The sequence below is a fragment of the Tachyglossus aculeatus genome, chromosome 7, assembly GCF_015852505.1.
Source record: "Tachyglossus aculeatus isolate mTacAcu1 chromosome 7, mTacAcu1.pri, whole genome shotgun sequence".
Lineage (NCBI taxonomy): Eukaryota > Metazoa > Chordata > Mammalia > Monotremata > Tachyglossidae > Tachyglossus > Tachyglossus aculeatus.
In genome coordinates, this window is record NC_052072.1 from 22,704,443 (window position 1) to 22,727,339 (window position 22,897).

At 48.3% G+C, this 22,897-nt stretch overlaps 1 protein-coding gene across 1 annotated transcript in view; it reads left to right on the plus strand.

Annotated features, from left to right (window-relative positions):
- Positions 1 to 22,897, plus strand: part of PLXNA2 (plexin A2) — a 252,736-nt gene that overhangs the window by 208,044 nt on the left and 21,795 nt on the right. Inside the window, exons 13-18 of the mRNA XM_038749116.1 lie at positions 4,606 to 4,757; positions 12,278 to 12,395; positions 13,617 to 13,753; positions 15,031 to 15,198; positions 15,919 to 16,012; positions 20,156 to 20,395. Coding sequence (XP_038605044.1) covers positions 4,606 to 4,757; positions 12,278 to 12,395; positions 13,617 to 13,753; positions 15,031 to 15,198; positions 15,919 to 16,012; positions 20,156 to 20,395 — 909 coding nt within the window. The remainder of the gene's footprint in view (positions 1 to 4,605; positions 4,758 to 12,277; positions 12,396 to 13,616; positions 13,754 to 15,030; positions 15,199 to 15,918; positions 16,013 to 20,155; positions 20,396 to 22,897) is intronic.

Genomic DNA, 22,897 nt, shown 5'->3' on the forward strand with positions numbered 1-22,897 from the left:
TATGAGCTGATGAGTTTGGACACAGTCCATGTCCCACATGGGCCTCACAATCTTAATCCCCATTTTACAGATGAGGTAACTGAAGCACAGAGAAGCTAAGTGACTTGTCCAAAGTCACAGAGCAGACAAGTAGTGGAGCCAGGATTAGATGCCAGGTCCTTCTGATTCCCAGGCCTGTGCTTGTTCCACTAGGCCATGCTGCTTCCCTGCATGTGCAGGTAGCATGCAGGAAGCAGGAAGCTGCCAGTCCTCCCAGGCTTTGCTTCTGAAGACAGACCTCTCAGACCTCTGGAGTCCAAAGGGAAGAAAGCAATTTGCTGGGCAGGTGCCATCCTGGATCAAATTTCAGTGGTTCCAGGCAGCATCAAGCCCTAGGGGATGAGAACAAGAAGGCCACTCTTGGATCAGACTAAAGGCCCCTCCAACCCTGTGTTCCAACTCTCAGGCAGTGGAGGAATCTTGAAGGAATGGTGTGATGGAACTTGGAGGAATTCCATCTTTATATCCATCCTAATTTATAGGGATGTAACTTCCTACCTTTTCCTTCTACATTCCTAACTCTCCCTCTAATATCTGCTATGGATTTGTAATAATGCTATTGCTACTAATAATAGTAAGAATAATAATAATTATGGCACTTGTTAAGCACTTACTATGTGTCAAACACTGTTCTAGGTTTTGGTGTAGGGACAAAATAATCTGGTTGGATACAGTCCCTGTCCTGCATGGGGCACTCAGTCTAAGAAGGAAGGAGTAGGATTTAACCTCCATTTTACAGATGCAGTAACTGAGGGACTGAGAAGTTAAGTGACTTGCCCAAAGTCACACATCAGAACAGTGGCAGAGCCAGCATTTATCCAAACCCTTTCCGGACCTATTGGTATTTTGCATCTGCTCAGCTCCCTGGGGCCACAAATTTCACATTTTTTCTACCAACAGAGTGAAGAGGTGTTTGGTTTTGTTTCCAACCTCTTGTCTTCAAGCTGTGTGGGTGTCCCTTGTCATGTTGTATGGGATTTCACCCAGCCCATATTTGTGATTTTGTGAACTTCAACCATGGCCCCTCCCAACTTTCACCTTCCTGGGCTGGGGAGACACTATCTTTTCAGGTTTTCCTCATCAGGAAGCCACTCCACCCATCCACCTGATCATCTTGCTTGTTCCCTCTCTATAAGCTCAAGGTGGGCAGGGAATATATCTGTTCATTTTTATATTGTACTCTCCTAAGTGCTTAGTATAGTGCTCTTCACACAGTAAGTGCTCAATAAATATGACTGACTGAGACTGACTGTACCTTCTACAATACTATTATGTCCTTCTCAAAGTGGGAGGACCAGAATTACACCTAGAACTATGGGTCTGAGCCTAATCTGGTTTCACTGGCAAAACGGTGTCATTTCCAGTCAGAGAAACTGAGCTGTGACAAGAGCAAGGAACCCAAGTGTCCAGCCAGTGCTCTCCCCAGTAGGTGACCCTGTCTCTCCATGTGAGCCCCCTGAGGGGTTGTGGCAAATGGACAGAGCAGCTACAGATCGAGTGTCACATTCTCCTTTTCAACAGGGAGCAGAGTGGGGAGTAAGCTCACTGTGGTAAGGGAATATGCTTGTTATAGTGTTGTGAGGTAATAATAATTATTATAATGGTGGTGTTTGTTAAGCACTTACTATGTTCTAGGCACTGTTCTAAGCACTGGATTCTCCTAAGCACTTAGTTCAGTGCTCTGCACACAGTAAGCACTCAATAAATATGACTGATTGATTGATTGATTGAGAAGCAGTCAGAAGCCCATAACAGAGGCCCAGAATTGTCCCTCCTGTTCCCACTCTCTCCCCAGGCAAGTTTGCTGGTGACCAGGAGCTTGTGACTGAAGCAGCATGACCAAGTGGATAGAGCACAGACCTGGGAGTCAGAAGGACCTGGGTTCTAATCCTGGCTCTACCACTTGTCTGCTGTGTGACCTTGGGCAAGTCACTTCACTTCTCTGTGCCTCAGTAAAATGGGGATTAAGAGCGTGAGCCTCTTGTGGGATGGAGACTGTCCAACCTGATTAACTCGTATCTGCCCCAGCACTTAGAACAGCGCCTAGCAAGTACCATTATTATGAAGAAGCAAGCTGCAGCCTGGACCACCACTTGTGAGCTCCACAAGAGGGACAGGGCATGGGGCCAAGCCAGCTGCAGGGGATATTGGAACTTCTGATCCTTAATTTCCCCCCAACCATGCCCCCAACCTGTCTCACGGTGCCTCGGAGTTCTGTTAACCCCTTTGTTGCTACGTGCACTCCCCTGTATCCCCTAGATCATTGACCTCTCCCTCTGTAAGATCCTATATGTCAGTTATTTGGGAGAGAACTTCCTCTTTTCATGGGTGTGTATGTGTGTGTGTGTGTGTGTCAGGTACTGTACTGAGTGCTGGGGTGGATACAAGTAATTTGGGTGGGACACAGTCACTGTCCCCTGTGGGGTTCACAGTCTTAATGCCCATTTTACAGATAAGGGAACTGAGGCCCAGAGAATTGAAGTGACTCCCCCAAGGTCACACAACAGACAAGTGGTGGAGCTGGGATTAGAACCCAGATCATTCTGACTCCCAGGTCCATGATCTATCCCCTAGGCCATGATACTTCTACCCTCAGCCACCCTGCAACAGGGGGCCTACCCCCTTGACCTCCCCTAGAGGAAGAGCCCAGTGCTCTACCTGCAAGACAGAAACCCATTTTTACTCACTTAGAGACAGATTTCATTTCCCAGCTTCTCTGAAAGGTTATAATTAACCACAATAAGCGGAAGAAACCTTTTCAATGAGGTAGAAGGGGAAAGAAAGAAAGCCAAAAAATCAACTCAGCTCATTTGTAATCAATTGTTGTTCTTGTTCTGAGCTGCTTCCCCCCTACCTGAGGAGCTCTGGATGGGACTGGAACTCTGCCTTATCTGTTACATTTATATCTACCCCAGTGCTTAGCACAGGGCTTGGCCTGTAGTAAGTGACTGTCAATCTATAGCATTTATTGAACGTTTACTGTGTGCTTAGCCCTGGGCTAAGCACTCGGGTGACTACAAAAAACAGAGTTGGTAGACATGTTCCCTCCCCAAAAGGAGGACTACCTGACTATCCCTTCCTCGAGCTTTTCCTGGGATTCATTTCTGGGGTAGGGAGGGGAAACTGAGGGGACAATTTCTTGGAAAATAGAGTTTTTACCCCAAGTTGTTGCCCCCTTGGAGAGTCCACCCCTCCCCCCACGCCAGCTCCAGCGCATCCTATTGAATTTCAGGGGTGGGAGAATCAGGACGTGGGGCCACAGAGAGGGGAAGGGATGTGACACAGGGGTGGACTTCATTTCCATCCCGAATGTGCCAAAACTCCAAGATAACATGTGGGACCACAGGCCACTGATGGCCACTAGTCCCTGGTTCCCTCCCAACAGAGGAGCAGTCAAAGTGCTCCCAGGCTGCCATGGCACTGCCTCTGATTTCCATTTCCTTCTAGTTGTGAAATACAATCCCTTTTTCCCCCTGGGCAAGAGCAACACTGCCACAGATAAAATGACCTATTTACAGTGCCTCCATGCATGCCCTTAAGTGAATCTGGGTCAACCTAAAGAGCAACAGAGGAGTCCAATGGACTGCCAGTAGTCAGGACACCTGGGTTCTCACCCCAGCTCTGCCCCAGACATGCTCCGTCCTCACATAAGTCATTCAACTTCTTTGGCCCTCAGTTTCCCCAACTGTAAAATGGATCTCAAAAATCATTTTCTCCCAAGGGCTCACCTGCTCCTTAGGTGGGTTTTGGCAATCTCATAGAAAACAAACAAACAAAAAAACTGGATTTTGTTTCCCTCAGGGAATCTCCTTTGCACTACTAGAAACGGCCCCCTACTGGCCTCTGACTGAAAAGCTGCTTTCATTCATTCAATCAATCGTGTTTATTGAGTGCTTACTGTGTGCAAAGCACTGCTTTGCACTTTAATTGTTAAATTGGCCAATCTGGTGTCAATGCAAGCTGCAGGTAGGTACAAGATGGAGTTGAGGATGATGGCAGTATTTATTAAGCACTTACTATTTGCCAAGTACTGTGCTAAGCACTGGGATTAATACAATAAAATAAGGCTGGACACAGTCCCTGAAGGAGGAAGGACAGCTATTCAATCACCATTTTACAGATGAGGAAATGGAGGCTCAGAGAGATGAAGTGACTTGCTGAAGATCACACAGCAGGCCAGTGATGGACCAGGATTAGAACCCAGGCCACCTGCCTCCCAGTCCCAGTAAGATCACTGGCTTGGGAGTCAGAGGGCATGAATTCTAATCCTGGCTCTGCCACTTGTCTGCTGTGTGACCTTGGGCAATTCACTCAACTTCTCTGTGCCTCAGTTACTTCATCTGTAGAATAGGGATTAAGACTGTGAACCCCATATTGGACAACCTGATTACCCTGTAACTACCCCAGTTCTTAGAACAGTGCTTGGCACACATTATGCACTTAACAAATACCATCATTATTATTATTATTATTATTATTATTATTATTATTATTATTTCTTTTAGGTTAAGGGGACTTCCTCAGTGGACTGGGGCTAACTCTCCCTCTCACTGTCTTCCCTTACAGATCCTGACCGTATCAGGCCCTCCGGAAGGGGGCACCCGAGTGACCATCCATGGTGTGAACCTGGGGCTGGACTTCTCTGAGATCGCCCAGCATGTGGAGGTGGCAGGGGTGCCCTGCGTGCCAATCCCGGGGGAGTACGTCATCGCAGAACAGTGAGTTTGCCCCTCCCCTGGACCTCCCTAGCACATAATAATAATTGTGATATTTGTTAAGTGCTTACTATATGTCAAGCACTGGTCTAGGCACTGGGGTAGATAGAAGCTAATCACATTGGACACAGTCCCTGTCCCACATGGAGCTCAAAGTCTTAATCCCCATTTTACAGATGAGGTAATTGAGGCCCAGAGAAGTTAAGTGATTTGCCCAAGGTCACATAACAAATTAGTGGCAGAGCCTGGAGTAGAACCCAGGTCCTTCCGATTCCCAGGCCCATGCTGCTTCTGTGAACTCTAATAATGGTAATAATAATAATCATAATTTTGGTATTTGGAAAGCACTCTCTAGGTGCCAAGCACTGGGGGAAGGTACAAGATAATCAGATTGGACACAACCCTGTCCCTCACAATCACTCAATCAATCAATCGTATTTATTGAGCACCTACTGTGTGCAGAGCATTGGACCAAGTGCTTGGGAGAGTACAATACAACAGACACAGTGGTAGACACGTTCCATAAGACTCTAGATGTAAGGAGGAGGGAAAAGCAGCATTTAGTCTCCATTTTACAGAGGAGGAAACTGAGTCCTGGAGGAGTTTAATGTCTGGCCCAGGGTCACAATACAGGCAAGCAGCAGAGCCAGGATGAGAAGCCAGGTCTCCTGCCACCCAGTCCAGCATTCTTTCTGTTGGGCTGTTCTCCTATGACAACGTATCTCACTCTCCACCATTCAGCCCCCTCAGATCCCTTTCAGAACCAAATTCCAGAGTGAGGCAGCCCCCTTCCACACAGAGAATCCTGATCCCCCTCACGCTGGTCAGCACAGACAATCTCTCTTGCCTCTGGAGGCTGTAAACTGCCTGTACTGCCCACTCCAGGCCCACATCACTGCTTCAAGAAATCATTTTGCCAGAAAGCAGTGGCTTGTTGTCGCGCCTTCTGCCTCCTCCCCTTCTTCCTCCTCCCCCTTCCCTCCCTCCCTACGCCCCCTACCCCCACCCTGTGCCGGCTCTCTCCCCTCCCTCCCTCCCCCCAACAGCTCCTTCCCCCCAACATCCCCACCGAAATGTACCCTGAGCCATGGGCTGCAGGCAACAATTTGTTTGGTGCATGGGGCTGTGACAGCAGCTTAATCTGAGCGGGGCTTCCGCTGGAGCAAATTCATTTATTTCACTAAGGAAAATGTCAGCTGAGAATTAGAAAATAGGCATGGAGAGGCGGGCAGGCAGACGGGGCCCCTCCAGTGACATATGTTCCAATTTGGGGTGTTCATTTGGTTGCGGCCAAAATGGCGGGGTGCTGGAAGGACAAGGCCAGTGAGAGAATCCTGCTAAGGGAGAGAGAAGTGGGCGGAAGATGCTGAAAAGCCTAGGGGAAAGAGCCTGGGCCTGGGAGTCAAAGGACCTGGGTTCTAACCTTGGCTTTGCCACTGATTTGCTACGTGACCTTAGGCAAATCACTTAACTTCTGTGTGCCTCAGTTTCCTCACCTGTAGAATGGGGGTTAAATACCTGCTCTCCCTCCTATTTAAACTGTGAACACCATGTGGTACAGGGGCTGTGTCCAAGCTGACTATCCTGTGTCTACCCTAGTGTTTAGTACAGTGCCTGGCACATTCATTCAGTCATATTTATTGAGTGCTCACTGTGTGCAGAGCACACTGTGTGCACACAGTAAGCACTTAACAAATACCATTACTATCATTATCATTGTTATCATTAGCATTATTGTTATTATTATTATTTGATGAAGTCACCTGGCTCTGCTGTGGAGATATACAGTAGTCAGACAGTCAGTTAATCAGTCAATCATACTTATTGAGCGCTGTGTCCAGAGCATTATGCTAAGCGCTTGGGAGAGTGCAATATACACAACTGACATTCCCTGTCCACAGTGAACTTACAGTCTAGAATGTACAGCAGTCTGGAGAAGAAGCAGGTCTGAACCAGAGATGAGCCAGTATGGGGGTGCTCCCCTACCCCCATCCCCAGAGCCCCCACTGGGCTATATTGGGTGGGGAATCCCACCTGGAGCAGAAGCCCCTGCCTCTTTGCTTAATGCTCTGGGAGTAAGAGAGTAATGAGGCAGACTGAACCAGGCCTGCCTACTCTCTCCACCATTGGCCATTAAGTGGAAGGGTCCCTGCTGGTGAGAAGTTCAAGCTGAACAAGGAAGGGGAGAGGACTGAGGGTCCAGGACGTGGTTTCCTCTGACACAGTGAGTGAGTCTGGAGGAGAAGGGGAAGCTTGGTGAAAATCTTCAGTCTTGGCCCTGGTCAAGCCCACTGGCCAAATCTTACACCATATCAAGATCCGCTCTCAAAAAGTGAGACATAGGAATGGAGAAAGGGGGAAAGGCAGGCAGACACAGAACAGGGCAAAGGAGGAAAAGCAGAACTGGAGAGAGTCGATGGGAGAAAGAAGGGGGAAATAAGGGGGACCAGAAGTCCAGAGCACAGAATGTTCAGTGTCAAAGAGAGTCCTTCAAGGGATTGGAGCAACGGGGTAGGGGTGGGGTGGAGGAAAGGCAAGTTGGAAAGTCCAAGAGATGCAGAGAACCAAAACCCCTTAATTTCTGGGAAAATCTAATTTCCACCTAATGCCAGGTCCTAAAGGAAAGAGTTCTTGGAGCAAAGATGTTGGTTCAGGCTCCCAGTCCCTCAGCTGGAGAGCCGGGCCTGCTTGAATAATAATAATGGCATTTATTAAGCACTTACTATGTGCAAAGCAGTGTTCTAAGTGCTGGGGAGTTTACAAGGTGATCAGGTTGTCCCCCAGGGGGCTCACAGTCTTAATCCCCATTTTACAGATGAGGTAACTGAGGCACAGAGAAGTTAAGTGACTTGCCCAAAGTCACACAGCTGACAGTTGGTGGAGCCGGGATTTCAACCCATGACCTCTGACTCCACAGCCCTTGCTCTTTCCACTGAGCCATGCTGCTTCTCTAAAAGTATTTGTTAAACCTTCTATGTACAAAGCACTGTTCTAAGTGCTGGGGGGATACAAGGTGATCAGGTTGTCCCACGTGAGGCTGACAGTCTTAATCCCCATTTTACAGATGAGGTAACTGAGGTGCAGAGAAGTTAAGTGACTTGCCCAAAGTCACACAGCTGACAAGTGGCAGAGTCGGGATTAGAACTCATGACCTCTGACTCCCAAGCTCACGCGCTTTCCACTAAGCCACGCTGCTTCCTGCTTTCCTTTAATCCTGCTTCCTGGCTGGGGGTGGCTTCCAATTCCCAGCATCCACTTCTCCCCAAAGCACTAGCCCCTGGAATACCTCAGGAGGGTAACTACTGGGAGTTTTAGCTTCAACTCTGGGGAGGTGAATTCCAAGTCAGAGGAAGGGTTTCTCCCAAAGCCCCCTTGCTCCCTTGGGTCTTTGGAAGGATTCCTAATCCCCAAGTCTATAAACCAGCTTTCTTTCCTTCTGGGAATCCCTCAGGACACACTTAAGGAATGATTGAGGTGAAAAAACAATCACATCCCACTTAACACCCAGGAAGAGCAGAGAGTTCTGATCCCTAAAGTTAAGGAAGAAGGAAAGATGATCAAGGAGACAGAGAACAAATCAATTAATCAGTCAATCAATGGAATTTAATGAGTTCTTACTGTGTGCAGAGCTCTGTACTATACTCTGGGGAGAAGATAATACAGTAAGCTCTCTAGAGGCCTACAATCTAGCAGGGGAGACAGACATTGAAATAAACCACAGGAAGCAGCAGATAAGAATATGACGGCAAGCCCCATGTCAGGCAGGGACTGTATCCAGTGAGATTAACTTGTGTCTACTCCAGCGCTTAGTACATTGCTTAATGCATAGTAAGTGCTTAACAATTGCCATCATTATTATTATGTATAAACATTCTCTGGGGCTGGGGTGAGTATCAAAGGGCTTAGGGGACACAAAAAGGAGGAATAATAAGGTGGGCAGATGAGAGGTTAATCATTGAAGGCTTCTGGGAGAAGATGTGATTTCAGTAGGGCTTTGAAGATGGAGAGAGTGGTGGTCCCTTGAATATGAAGAGGGAGGGAGTCCCCAGAAAGAAAGAGGCCATGAACAAGGGGTCAATAGGTCAATGGAGAAAGGGAACCATTAGTACCCTTTATTTCTCTCATTCTCAACCCCACAGCACTTATGTTCACATCTGTTATTTATATTAATGTCTGCCTCCCCCCTCTAGGCTGTAAGCTCCTTGTGGGCAGAGAACATGTCTACCAATTCTGTTATATTGTACTCTCCAAAGCACTTAGTGCAGAGCACTGCAAGCAGTAAGTGCTCAATAAATACCACTGATTGAGTAATAGATTGAAAGAAGAGACCAAGATTACAGGGACCCAGACTCAGGCGGGCACTAGGATCCAGGAAGCAGGTTAGGAGAACATTATTACCCCAAGCAGGTAGCAGCCTTAAAACAACAACTGGTAGTGCTTTAAATTAAGCTTCTCAAGAGCTTCACTAATGAGCTTTAAGGAGATAGTTATATGTGAAACACTAATTGATCATCATCATCATGTTGACTCTGGATTCATAATTAATTTATTTATCCATACTACACAGCAAGGGAAAAAAAAGACCTTCCCTGAGCAGACAGAAATATCTTATTGAATCTAGTGGGTTCAATGTAATAAGACAGTTACTGCATGTTAAGTAAATATATACTGTAAGGGAAAGCATTTATTGAGGATTAGCCATTATCAAAGAGATGGAGATTGCAGACACAGGTAGCTGTGAGCAGGCAGGGTGTTCATTTAATGTGTGTTTTATTAATTTGAAATGAAATCTGTGTTTAGTAACCTCAGTTCCTAGAAAAGTGGCTGAGATAGGCATTGCTCGGTTAAATACGGATATCCCCACTGTGTAACTGTGGGATGCTTGCTTTTCCCACTGCCAGCCTGCATTTGAGGCAAGAACCCCATACTATGCTGAACATTCTGTCCTTCCCTGAGGGTTCCATCCCACAGGCTCCCAACTCTAGTCTGCTGGGTGACCTTAGTCAAGTCACTTAACCTTTCTGGATCCCAGTTTCCTCCTCTGTAAATTGGGGATTAAATATCTGTTGTCCCTTAGACTGAGTCCCACATGGGACAGGGACTGTGTCTGTGTCTGTGTCTGCATATATTGTACCTCTCCCAGCACTTAACACAGTTCTTAGCAACTAGTGAGCGCTTAGCACATACCACAGTTACTATTAATCCAGGGTCAGAGGGCTGGGGCTGAAACCCCTCAGCCTTCTTGCTCCCATTTCTAGTATATAAGATGACCCCAAGCCCCAGTCTCCCTTTCCCACTTCTCCACCTCCACCCTGCAGCTACGGCCCCTCTTCTAAAGCCCCTCTCCAGAGAAGGGTCAGCAGGTAGTCAGGGAGGTTTACAAACACCCTTCTAGCTTCTAGGGTCAACCTTTAGTATATTAAACCTATTTGCCCTGGTTATTGATTCCGACAAAGTGAACAAAATATCTCACCTATCTGCAGGCCCCTCATCCCACTTTCCAGCTCCCTCTTTCCCAACAGGGGCTGTGTTTGACCCTCCAGGCACTGCCTCCCCCACCAAAATCTCTCTTCTCCTGATGCCAGTGTGATCTGAACTCTTAGTGCAGCCATGGGGTCTCTGCCCCCTCATGTGCCACCGAGCATCCTGGGATTGGGCTCAGCCCCTCCCAGGATTAGCAGATGACTGCATTCATTCCTCTTCAAACCTGCTACATGATGCCAGGAAGTTAGGTCAGCTTTGCTCACTCGCTCAGGCTGAATAATCCTATTTGTCAAAGAAACAGAAAGCAACACCAGCTTCATTGGCATTGTCCTCGATGTCACTGCTCTTTGTTCATGCCCTCCCCCCTGTCTGGTATTCCCCACCCCTTCATATCAGAAGGATGTCCCCATTTTAAAAGAAGCAGTATGGCCTAATGGATAGAGCATGGGCTTAGGAGTCAAGGTCCTGGGTTCAGGTCCCAGCTTTGCCACTTGTCTGCTGTGTGACTTTAGACAAGTCACTGAACTACTCTGGGCCTCAGTTCCCTCATCTGAAAAATGGGGATTCAGACTGTGAACCCCATGTGGGACATGGGCTCTGTCCAACCTGATTACCTTCTACCTACCCCAGCACTTAGAACAGCACCTGGCACATACTAAGCACTTAACTAAGTCCACTAAAAAAAAATCTTCAAAGCCCTACTAAAGTCCTGTCTCATTGAGGAAAACTTCCCTGACTAATGTCTCCCCCCACCCCATGATCCCATTTTCCCCCTCTTCTGCCTCATTCATACACTTAGTCCCACCCTCTAAGCACTTAGGTACTTACCCCCCACAATACCCATAACAGCATTTATGTACATATACTTGGTAGCTTCCCTTACCTGTCATTTATTTTAATATCCATTACCCCTACTAGAGTACTTAGCTCCTTGAGGTCAATGATCATGTCTACCCACTCTATTGTTTTCCCCCAAGTCCTTAAAACAGTGCTCTGCACACAGTAAGCACTCAAAAAATACCATATCATGTCGACACCCTATTCTCCCTCCCTTCTGCACTGCTTATGTGACTTTGATACTCATCTCACCCCACAGTATTTATGTACACCAATCCATCAATCAGTGGTATTTATTGAACACTTACTGTGGCAAAGGACTGCACTAAGCACTTGGGAGAGTACATTACAACAGAGGTGGTAAATACATTCTCTACCCACAATGAGCTTTTAATCTAGAGGGGAAGACAGACACTATTATAAATAAATGATTTATGGATATATACATAGTGCTGTAGGGCTGAGGGGTAGGCTGAATATCAAATGCACCAACGATGTGTCCTTATCAATCAATCAATCAATCGTATTTATTGAGCGCTTACTGTGTGCAGAGCACTGTCCTAAGCACTTGGGAAGTACAAGTTGGCAACATATAGAGACAGTCCCTACCCAACAGTGGGCTCACAGTCTAGAAGGGGGAGACATCAGTTTCTTCCCCTACTTGTGCTATATTTTATTATATGTCTCTCCCACCAGATTATAGGCTCCTCAAGGGCAGGGATGGTGTATACCATCAATATTGCACTCTCCCAAGACACAGTACAGTGGTCTGCACAGAGTAAGAACTCACTGTTTTATTTTTATGGTATTTGGTAATCAATCAATCAATCAATCAATCGTATTTATTGAGCGCTTACTATGTGCCAGGCACTGTACTAAGGTGTTGGGGTAGATACAAGCTAATCATATTGGACACAGTTCCTGTCCTTCACGGGACTCACAGTCTCAATCCCCATTTTTCAGATGAGGTAACTGAGGCCCAGAGAAGTGAAGTGACTTGCCCGAAGTCACACAGCAGACAAGTGGCAGAGCCATTGATTTACTGATTGCTTGGCTGCTGTTTTTTTGGATTTATATGTAGAGTTGGATTCAGACAAGACCCTCTCAGCAGCCACTGGCCCTCCTAAAGTGGAGCTTGGGGTGTGGGGTGACCTCCTCCCCCTCCCAGCCTTTCTCTCAGCATGGGCTTTGTGTGTCCTCAGGATCGTCTGTGAGATGGGCCAGGCTCTTCCCGACCCGCGGTCCGGACCCGTGCGCCTGTGTATCGGAGAGTGCAAGCCAGAGTTCATGGCCCGGTCTGCCCAGCAGTACACCTTCGTGGTGAGTGTTGGTCCGGGAACCAGAACAGTGCACGGAGCAGGGACGGTGAAGAGGAATAGTAATAATAATAATGATGATGGTACTTGTTAAGGGCTTACTATGTGCCAAGCACTGTTCTAAGTGCTGCAGTAGGTACAGGTTAGTCAGGTTGGACACAGTCCCTGTCCCACGTAAGGCTCACGGTCTTAATCCTCATTTTACAGATGAGGCAACTGCGGCCCAGAGAAGTGAAGTGGCTTGCCCAAGGTCACACAGCAGACATATGATGGAGCTGGGATTAGAATACATGGCCTTCTGACTCCCAGGCCCGTGCTCTATCCACTAAGTCGTGCTGTTTCTCAAAGCATGAGCTCCTGGGGAGGAATCCTCTGGAGCACAGGTCTAGGATCAGGAGACTCACATTCAAATCCCAACTCTGCAGCTTGCCTGCTCTGTGGTCTTGGGCAAATCACTTCACTTTTCTGGATCCCAGTTTCCTCACCTATAAAACGGGGATAAAATATCCATTCTCCCTCTTAGATGGTGAGCTCCATGTGGAACAGGAACTGTGTCCAATCTGCATTTATTGTATCTACCCCAGCACTTAGCCCAGTGCTTGCCACCCAGGAAGCATTTTCTACATTCCCCCAATTATTACCATTCAGCTTCCTCAGCCTGATGGCATGCAGCCCCTCCCCGCCTAACTGGACTGAAGGCAACATGGTGGAGTGGGGGGATGGCGGGACTGCCGGGGTCTATTTCTGGACCAGCCTTTTTGTCTCCATGAGACCTTATGGAAGTCTCACAGCCAAGGCAGCCCCCGGGGAACAAGGGCTCGTGCCCTGAGAGTGGAATTGGGCAGTGGCATACCTGGGCTTTCTGCTGAACTAAGTCTGCCAGGAACAGCACCAAGTGGTATAGCAGAAGATCAGTGTGGCCCAGGTCACGTGTTTGCCAGTGTGACATCCTCATCCAATTCTCACAGAACGAGGACACATCGCCTGGGGGGCCTCATTAAGTGGGATTATATTTATCCGGCTGCTTCCTTTCTGCCCAGAATATTGTCTGTGGAAGTTTGGAGAAGTTACTGAAATCCCGCAAGGGAACCCATATGTGTGTAAGGACACGTGTGTCAGGGGTGGGGAGACAGGGAGGTGACTTCCGTATGTTTAATTTCAGTCCCTCAAGTTCCGTGGGGTCACGCACAAGGTCATGACCGTGTCTTCTCCATTCCTTCCCAAGAACCCGACGGTGATGTCACTTGCCCCCATTCGGGGTCCTGAGTCTGGAGGGACCGCGGTAACCATCACCGGTCACTACCTCGGGGCCGGGAGCCGCGTGACTGTGTTCCTGGGGAACCAGACCTGTGAATTCTATAGGTGAGAGGGAAATGGATTCTGAAGTGTGCATGCGTGTGAACATGTGTATGCCTGCGTGTGTGTGCATGTGTGCATGGGCGGGGCATCTCTGTCTGGACCCCAGGATCCAGCGTGGCTCAGCGGAAAAAGCGCAGGGCTTGGGAATCAGAGGTCATGAGTTTGAATCCTGCCTCTGCCACTTGTCAGCTGTGTGACCTTGGGCAAGCCACTTAACTTCTCTGTGCCTCAGTTACCTCATTTGTAAAATGGGGATTAAGACTGTGAGCCCCAAGTGGGACACCCTGATCACCTTGTATCCCCCCAGCACTTAGAACAGTGCTTTGCACATAATAAGCGCTTAGCAAATACAGCCATTATTATTATTATTATTATTATTATTATTATCCTCACCCAGCACCACAGCCCTTTGCTTTTGCTGTTCTCCTCCAGAAAGGATCAAAAGCAGAGAGCTCAGCCAGGGTCCTTTCCCACCCTGGGCAGTTCAATATCCCTCCCGTCGGGCTCCTGGCCCCGTGGGAGACCTGGCTCTCACCTGCAAAAGCAGCATGGCCTAATGGTTAGAACACAGGCCTGGGAGTCGAGAGGATTTGGCTTTTAATCCCGGCTCCACCACGTGTCTGCTGTGTGACCTTGGACAAGTCACTTCACTTCTCTGGGCCTCAGTTACCTTATCACTAAAATGGAGATTAAGAGTGTGAGCCTCATGTAGGACAGGGAATATGTCCAACCTGATCAACTTGTATCTACCTCAGCACTTGAACAGTGCTTGGCACATAGTAAGCACTTAACAAGTACTATTATAATTATTATCATTATTACTATTGTTATTATTGTTACCAGCAACTGCTCAGTCAAGGCTAGAGCTTTGTGCCTCAGGTTTCCCACGACCAATTTGCTGAGCATCGATTGGCAATAAGCACTTGTTCCTTCTCCCATCTCAGTAATTAGTTCCCTGCTAATCCAGCCAGCCCCAGGGGCCTGAGCTGCTGTTAATCACGGCCTGACACACTTTCCCCACTCCCATGTTTCTACCCCACTAGAGGTCCTGCCCGCTGGTGTTTTGATCAAGCAGAGATTAGTGTTCCTCCCCAGAGGTGGGTACACAGTCCAAGGGGAAGGGTGGTCCTTTATCCACTCAGGGCTCCCCCGGGGACAGACCGAGGGGGCCAGTAAGTGGGAAGTATTCAGCGCTCACAAAAAAAGGAGAGAGGATCTGGGTCGTTGACCCCACCTTCACCCTGCTGCCATTCTCTCCTCCTCTATCTACCTCCAACCAGGAGGTCCATGAATGAGATTGTGTGCGTGTCTCCACCTTCCTCCCACGGCCTGGGCCCCGTCCCCATCTCTGTCAGCGTGGACCGAGCTCGGGTGGACAGCACCCTACAATTTGAATACATTGATGACCCCCGAGTCCAGCGCATCGAGCCCGAGTGGAGCATCGCCAGGTGAGGACGGGGGCAGTGGGGCACGGCTGGGCAGGGTGAGGCAGAGCAGGTCGAAGCAGGTCTGGACCGCGCAGGGCAATGCTGGGCAAGACAAGGCAAAACAGGGTTGGACAGGATAGAGCAATGCAGGACCGGGCAGGGCAGGCTGAACAGTGTAGGACAGAGCCAGGCCAGGCTGGGCAGGACAGGGCAGAGCCAATCAGGGCAGGGCAGGGCCAGGCTAGGCCAAGCAGTGATGGTCAGGGCAAGACCAGGAGGACAGGGAGTTTAGGGCCAGACAGGGCAGGGCAATTCAGGGCAGGGCAAGGCAGGGCAGGGCAGGACCAGGCTGAGCAGAGATGGTCAGAGCAAAGCCAGGAAGAAGAGGGAGGTTAGACCAGGCAGGCCTGAGCAGGGCAGGGCTGGCCAGGGCATGGCTGATCAGGGCAGGGCAGGGCAGGGCAGGGTTGGATTCATTCATTCAATCGTATTTATTGAGTGCTTACTGTGTGCAGAGCACTCTACTAAGCACTTGGGAAGTACAGTTCAGCAATAGAGACAATACCTGCCCACAGTGGGCTCACAGTCTCCCCCCAGCTTGGGGGGAGGCTGGTTGGAGGAAGAGAAGGCAGGGGAGAGCCCGACCCACCAGGTCCCAGTGGGCAGCAGCCTGGAGCTCTGGTCCCATCCCCAAAATGAGATTTGTGGGTAGTGACCTCTAAATAACTCATCTCTCCACAGCGGCCACACCCCACTGACCATCACGGGCTTCAACCTCGATGTGATTCAGGAACCAAGGATTCGGGTCAAATTCAACGGCAAAGAATCCATCAACGTGAGTGCAGCCCAGAACCCCTGGGCCTGTCCTCACCCTGCCCCTGCCACCACCCCACCCTCTTCTCTCAAAGCCTTGTGTCTGGCTTCATCTTCTGTCCCCTAATAGAGTCTCTGATTCCTGCTTCCTGGCTTAGGGATTTCATTACAGATAAGCTTGGTACCTTCTCTCCTCTTGTCTGGTCATCTCTGGGATGTCTTTCCAGTTTGTGGCAAAGAAATTGTCTGTGTGTCTCTGGCCCTAGTTCGTGGGACACCACGTCAAACCCGGCAAGCAAGTGCGCGTACACACATGCACACACACTGCCCCACCACAACCCTGGGGGTCAGAAGGACCTGAGTTCTAATCCCAGCCCTGCCACTTGTCTGCTGTAAGACCTTGAGCAAGTCACTTCACTTCTCTGGGCCTCTGTTACCTCATCTGTAAAATGGGGATTGAGAGCGTGAGCCCCATATTGGACAGGGACTTTGTCCAACCTGATTAACTTGTATCTACCCCAGCACTTAGAAGATTGTGTGGCACATAGTGCTTAACAGATACCATTATTATTATCATTATTATTATCTCTATCTTCTAACATCCCCAAGAAAACTAAACTCCCAAGGTTGCTCTCCAGGGAGCAAAATGAGGGTGGGAGTGGGGGCGAGGGGTCCAGGTGGTCCCCAACTTTGAAGAACACGAGACTGAATGCGGCAGGAGGATGGATTAGCTGACCTCCAGAGATTTTCTCCTCTCATCAGACTAAGCAGTTGAGAGCTTTTCAGGCCCCAGGAGAAAATTTAAGATAAGCTGGAAGGATCTAATGTATCCCTCCTCCCGGAGGACGCTGGAGTGGGGAAGAAGAGGCAAAGTGGGTTCCCCACCCCACCCTCAACCTTCATTTCCTCCAAGCCCAGCTGAGAACCCCCCACCCACCCATCTCCTCTTCCAGCTTCAGTGCCCAGAGTGGCCCAGAAGGTGGTAGCGGAGAGCAAGAGTTTAAGGAAGCCAACTCTAGGAATGTTGGACGAATAAAGTGCTTAACACCCAGAGGAGAAAAGGTTGGCTGGTCTCTGAACATTTTGCTTATTTATTGTGGAACAAAGCCCAGGGAAACTGGACCCGAGGAGGTAGAGAGGGAGGAGGAGAAGAAAAGAGGAGAGGAAGAGAAGAGGAGAGAAGGAGAGGAGAGGGAGGAAAGGAGGAGAGGAAGGGGGAGAGGAGAGGGAGGAGAAGAGGAGTGATGAGAGGGAGTAAAGGAGGAGAGGAAGGAGAAGGAGAGGAGAGTGAGGAGAAGAGGAGTGATGAGAGGGAGGAAAGGAGGAGAGGAAGGAGAAGGAGAGGAGAGTGAGGAGAAGAGGAGTGATGAGAAGGAGGAAAGGAGGAGAGGAAGGAGAAGGAGAGGAGAGTGAGGAGAAGAGTGATGAGAGGGAGGAGAGAAGTTGCTCCACCCTCTTCCCAGAACAGCGTTAGAGGAGCAAAAGCTCCTCAACAGCTGGGTTTGTTCCTGGTCGAGAAGATCAAATTGAGTCAGGGGTCTGGAGCTGGAGAGCCCCACCCACTTCATCCTGGGTTCTGCTTTTGTCACTGGAAAATGGAGATGATAGGCCATTTGTGAATTGTCGTGAGATCCTGAACTGGAAAGAACTGGAGAGGAGAAAAGGACTCTGCAGTGGTTATTGATCCAGCCATTTGGGCCTCTAAGGCCATTCACTCAGAAGGAGATTTTTCTGTAGGATTTACAAATATAAATGAAAAATGATCAAGTGTGCTTTGGCAAAGCATTTTGGATTGGAATCCTGTGAATCAAACCATATGCCAAACTTAGTAGCTATAGCCATAATTGCAGTCACACACAAACATGCAAACACATTAATTCCCTTTTTACTGGTGAGAATACAGAGGCACTGAGAAATGAAGTGACTTGCCCAAAGTCATGCAGCAGGCAAGCGTTGGAGCCAAAATTAGGAAAAGTTCCCCTGACTCTCAGACCCGTGCTATTTCCACTTAGGTCATGTTGCTTCTCATGTATATAGGTGTGTCTTTCAGTGCCAAGGGTTTGAAGGAGTCAGAAAAAATATTTAAGAAGCTTTGTCCATTTGGGGACATCTAACCTGGCTGAGCCTGGGCCAGCCAGCATGGCTTCCCCACTCTGACCCTGAACCAGGATTTCAATCAATCACTCAATCATTGTCTTTACTAAGCATTTACTCTGGGCAAAGAACTGTACGGCAAAGAACTGTACTGAGCACTTGGATCCCTGCCCTCAAGGAGCTTACGATGACTAGGGGAGAGCAAGATGGTTCTCACTTGTTTTTCAATCAGTGATATTTATTGAGCATTTACTGTGTACAGAGCACAGTACTAAGCACTTGGGGAAATGCAGTACAGCACAGTTGGCAACTCCTTGCCCACAGAGAGCTTGCAGTCTGCTTTTTTCTTACTGGCTCCATCTATTTACACTACAGATTCCTGAGACTGAAAGATAACCTCACTTAGACCTTCCCTTTGCTTTCAGATGGGATTGCATAGCCCTCTTCCAGACAGCCCACAAGGGGTTTTACTTCCTTACCTCCCCAACTGGGCATTGGTGCCATTGGTATGGAACCCTTCTGCAGAGGCTCTGGTTGGAGAAGCAGTTTAGCCTAGTGGATAGAGCACAGGCCTATGAGTCAGAAGGATCTGGGTTCTAATACTGGCTCCTCCACTTGTCTGCTGTGTGAGCTTGGGCAAGTCACTTAGTTTCTCTGCACCTCAGTTCCCTCACCTGTAAAATGGAGACTACTACTGTGAGTCCATGTGGGACATGGACTGTATCCAACCTGATTAGCTTCTCTGATTAGGAGAAGCAGCGTGGCTCAGTGGAAAGAGCGCGGGCTTTGGAGTCAGAGGTCATGGGTTCAAATCCCAGATCTGCCAATTGTCAGCTGTGTGACTTTGGGCAAGTCACTTAACTTCTCTGTGCCTCAATTGCCTCATCTGTAAAATGGGGATTACCCCCCCGGGACAACCTGATCACCTTGTAACCTCCCCAGCGCTTAGAACAGTGCTTTGCACATAGTAAGCACTTAATAAATGCCATCATTATTATTATTATTAGCTTGTATTTACCCCAGTGCTTAGTACAGTGCCTGTCACATAGGACTTAACAAATACCATAATTAATATTATTATTATTCTCATCCAACCAGTGCAGTCAATCAATGGTATCTGTTGAGCCCTTTCTGTGTGCAGAGCCCTGGATTAAGCACTTGGGAGAGGACAATGTAACAGAGTTAGTAGACACGTTCCCTGCCTGCAAGGAGCTTGTAATCTAGAGGACTGTAAACTCCTCTCCCTCATCCTAGGCTGACTCGCAATTTAGGAACAAGTTGGAGAACATTATTATGATTATTATTATGGTATTTGTTCAGCATTTACTCTGTGTCAAGCACTGTCCTAAGTACTGAGGTAGATACAAGTTAATCAGGTTGGACAAAGTCCCTGTCCCATGTGGGACTCACAAGCCTGAGTTGATGGGAGAACAGGTATTAAATCCCAAGTTTACAGGTGAGAAGCCAAAGGTAAAACCTTTTAACAGAGACTCAGCTGCTGACCTGCCCTCACTGCAATGTCTCACAGTCTATCAGGATTTCACCTGGCTGGGAGTTAGAAGAGAAAGATCAATTGCAGGACTGTTTTGTTGTCCTATGAGAAGCAGTGCGGCCTAGCTGAAAGAGCCTGGGTCTAATCCCAGCTCTACCACCAGCCTGCTGAATGACCTTATGCAAGCCATCTGACATCTCTGGACCTTGTCTGTAAAAGTGGCAGTGCTCTGCACACAGAAAGCACTCACAAAATACCATTGGTTAATTAATTGGCAATAAGAGCTCTGCTCCCCATCCTGCTTAGGTCATGATCTCCGGGAGAGACAGAAACCAGGATCAATTAGTTTACATTTTGTCTACCCAGTGCTTGGCACGTAGAAAGCACCTAACAAATACCACGATGTTTATTCTTGCTAAGGCAGGATCTCAAAGCCATGTGTCTGGATCTTCTGCTGCAGGAAATGACTTCAGGGAAGGGGTTGGAGGAAACAGGCAGTTTTGTCTTGCATCCACACTGGGTGGCTGTGACAGCCATCACTGTATCCTTCCTCAGATTTGATCTGTTCATCCTCTACAGGTGTGTAAAGTAGTGAATACCACCACCCTGACCTGTTTGGCCCCCTCCCTCACCGCAGAGTCCCGACCGGGCCTGGATGCCGTGGAGAGGCCCGATGAGTTTGGCTTTGTTTTCAACAATGTGCAGTCCTTGCTGATCTACAACGACACCAAATTTATCTACTATCCCAATCCAACCTTTGAACTACTCAGTCCCTCCGGGGTTCTGGACCAGAAACCGGGGTCCCCCATCATCCTGAAGGTAAGGACCTACAGAAGCTTTATTTTGCTTATGAGATCAAGAAGGGCAAAGTTGTTCCACTAATAATAATAACAATAATAATGATAATTATAATTACGGCATTTATTAAGCACTTACTATATGTCAAGCACTGTTCTAAGTGCTGGGGAGGTTACAAGGTGATCAGGTTGTCCCACTAGGCTTTAAGCTCACTGTGGGCAGGAAACTTGACTGCTAACTCTGTTGGATTGGACTCTCCCAATCCCTCAGTATAGTACTCTACACATAGAAAGCGCTCAATAAATGCCATTGATGATGATGAAGTGTCTGCCTAGGAAATTGCAACCATGCAAGCTCCTTGAGGGCAGGGATCACATATACCACCTCTGTTTTGTTGCACTTTCCTAAGCGCTTAATACAGTGCTCTTCTTGCAGTTAGTGCTTGATAAATACCACTGATAGATTGATGATGTGAGTGGTTGAGAGACGATCCATTCATTCATTCATTCATTCATTCATTCAATCATATTTATTGAGCACTTACTGTGTGCAGAGCACTGTACTAAGCGCTTGGGAAGTGCAAGTTGGCAACATATAGAGACGGTCCCTACCAAACAGTGGGCTCACAGTATAGAAGGGGGAGACAGAGACCAAAACAAAACATATTAACAAAATAAAATAAATAGAATATGTACAAGTAAAATAAATAGAGTAACACATATGTACAAACATATATACATATATACAGGTGCTGTGGGGAAGGGAAGGAGGTAAGGTGGGGGGGGTGGAGAGGGGGAGGAGGGGGAGAGAAAGGAGGGAGCTCAGTCTGCGAAGGCCTCCTGGAGGAGGTGAGCTCTCGGTAGGGCCTTGAAGGGAGGAAGAGAGCTAGCTTGGCAGATGTGGGGAGGGAGGGCATTCCAGGCCAGGGGGATGACGTGGGCCAGGGATCAATGGCAGGACAGGCGAGAACGAGGCACGGTGAGGAGATTAGCGGCAGAGGAGCGGAGGGTGCGGGGTGGGCTGTAGAAGGAGAGAAGGGATGTGAGGTTGGAGGGGGCGAGGTGATGGAGAGCCTAGAAGCTGAGGGTGAGGGGTTTCTGCTTGATGCATAGGTTGATTGGTAGCCACTGGAGATTTTTGAGGAGGGGAGTAACATGCCCAGAGCATTTCTGGACAACAAAAATAACAATTGTCATGTTCTTGCTAAGGCAGGATCTCAGAGCCATGCGTCTGGGTCTTCTGCTGCAGGAAATGGCTTCAGGGAAGGGGTTGGAGGAAAAAGGCAATTTTGTCTTGCATCCACACTGGGTGGCTGTGACAGCCATCACTGTATCCTTCCTCAGACTTGATCTGTTCATCCTCTACAGGTGTGTAAGGTAGTGAGTACCACCACCCTGACCTGTTTGGCCCCCTCCCTCACCGCAGATCCCCTTTATTCTGTGCCAAGCATGGGGATAGGTATAGGAAAATTAGATCAGACATAATGCCTGCTCCACACCAGCCTACAGGCTAAGAGGAAGGAGGATGGGTAAATACTCATTGTACAAAGGAGGAAACTAAGGCACAGAGAGGTTAAGTGACTTGCCCATGGTCACACAGCAGGGAAGTGGTGGGGCCAGGGTTTGAACCCAGGTCCTCTGATTTCCAGGTCCATGTTCTTTCCTTTAGGCCGCACTGCCTGGAAGACCCTGCTGCTCCCTTAGCAACCAGCTGCATGCAGTCCAGCCAGCCAGTTTCCATAGGGCTTTTGTTTAGGTAGGGGAGGGGACATTAAGGGACACTCATCATAAAGAAGGAAGTAGTTGGTCTAGAATTGTACTTTGTTGTTCATTCATTCAGTCGTATTTATTGAGCACTTACTGTGTGCAGAGCACTGTACTAAGTGCTTGGGAAGTCACCACATTGGTTGCTGCTACTCGATAAAATTGAGTTGTTACCTATTAAATATGACTAAATAACGTCTTTCTGAGTGAAAGAAAAAAATAGGTGAAGAATAAAGTATTGTTAATGCCAATTAAAAGGGTAAAGTCAGAGCCAGAACCCATCAAGTGTCTAGAGCTTAAATTCTAGTGTGTGAGCAACATCAGATTTAAAACTAAATCCCCAGTGTGGGGAATCAGTGACCTCACAGGGCCAACACCCTCCCTCATAGGACAAAGTTGGAGGTTTTTTACCTCTACATCATTGCATTGCCTTCCCAGTGTCCAAGAAAGGAACATATGATAGCATAAACCAAGCAGGTGAGGACTATGCTTCCAGGGTAAGAGGTGTTTATAGCCCATGCTTGTCTCTTAATCCTCAGAGATTTAGGAGATCTGAGTTCTATTTCTGGCTCTGCCTTTCATTGCCCACGCAGCTTAGGCAAATCCTTGAACCAATTGGGCCTCAACTTCCCCATCTGGAAAATGGGAAGAGTCACTCCTGTGCCTCCCTGCCTTTCCAGGCTGCTCTGAAGGCAATGAGCCTTGAAAGGTGGGAAAGAGCACCTCAGTGGCATTGTTGCTGTGATTCCATCATTCGCAG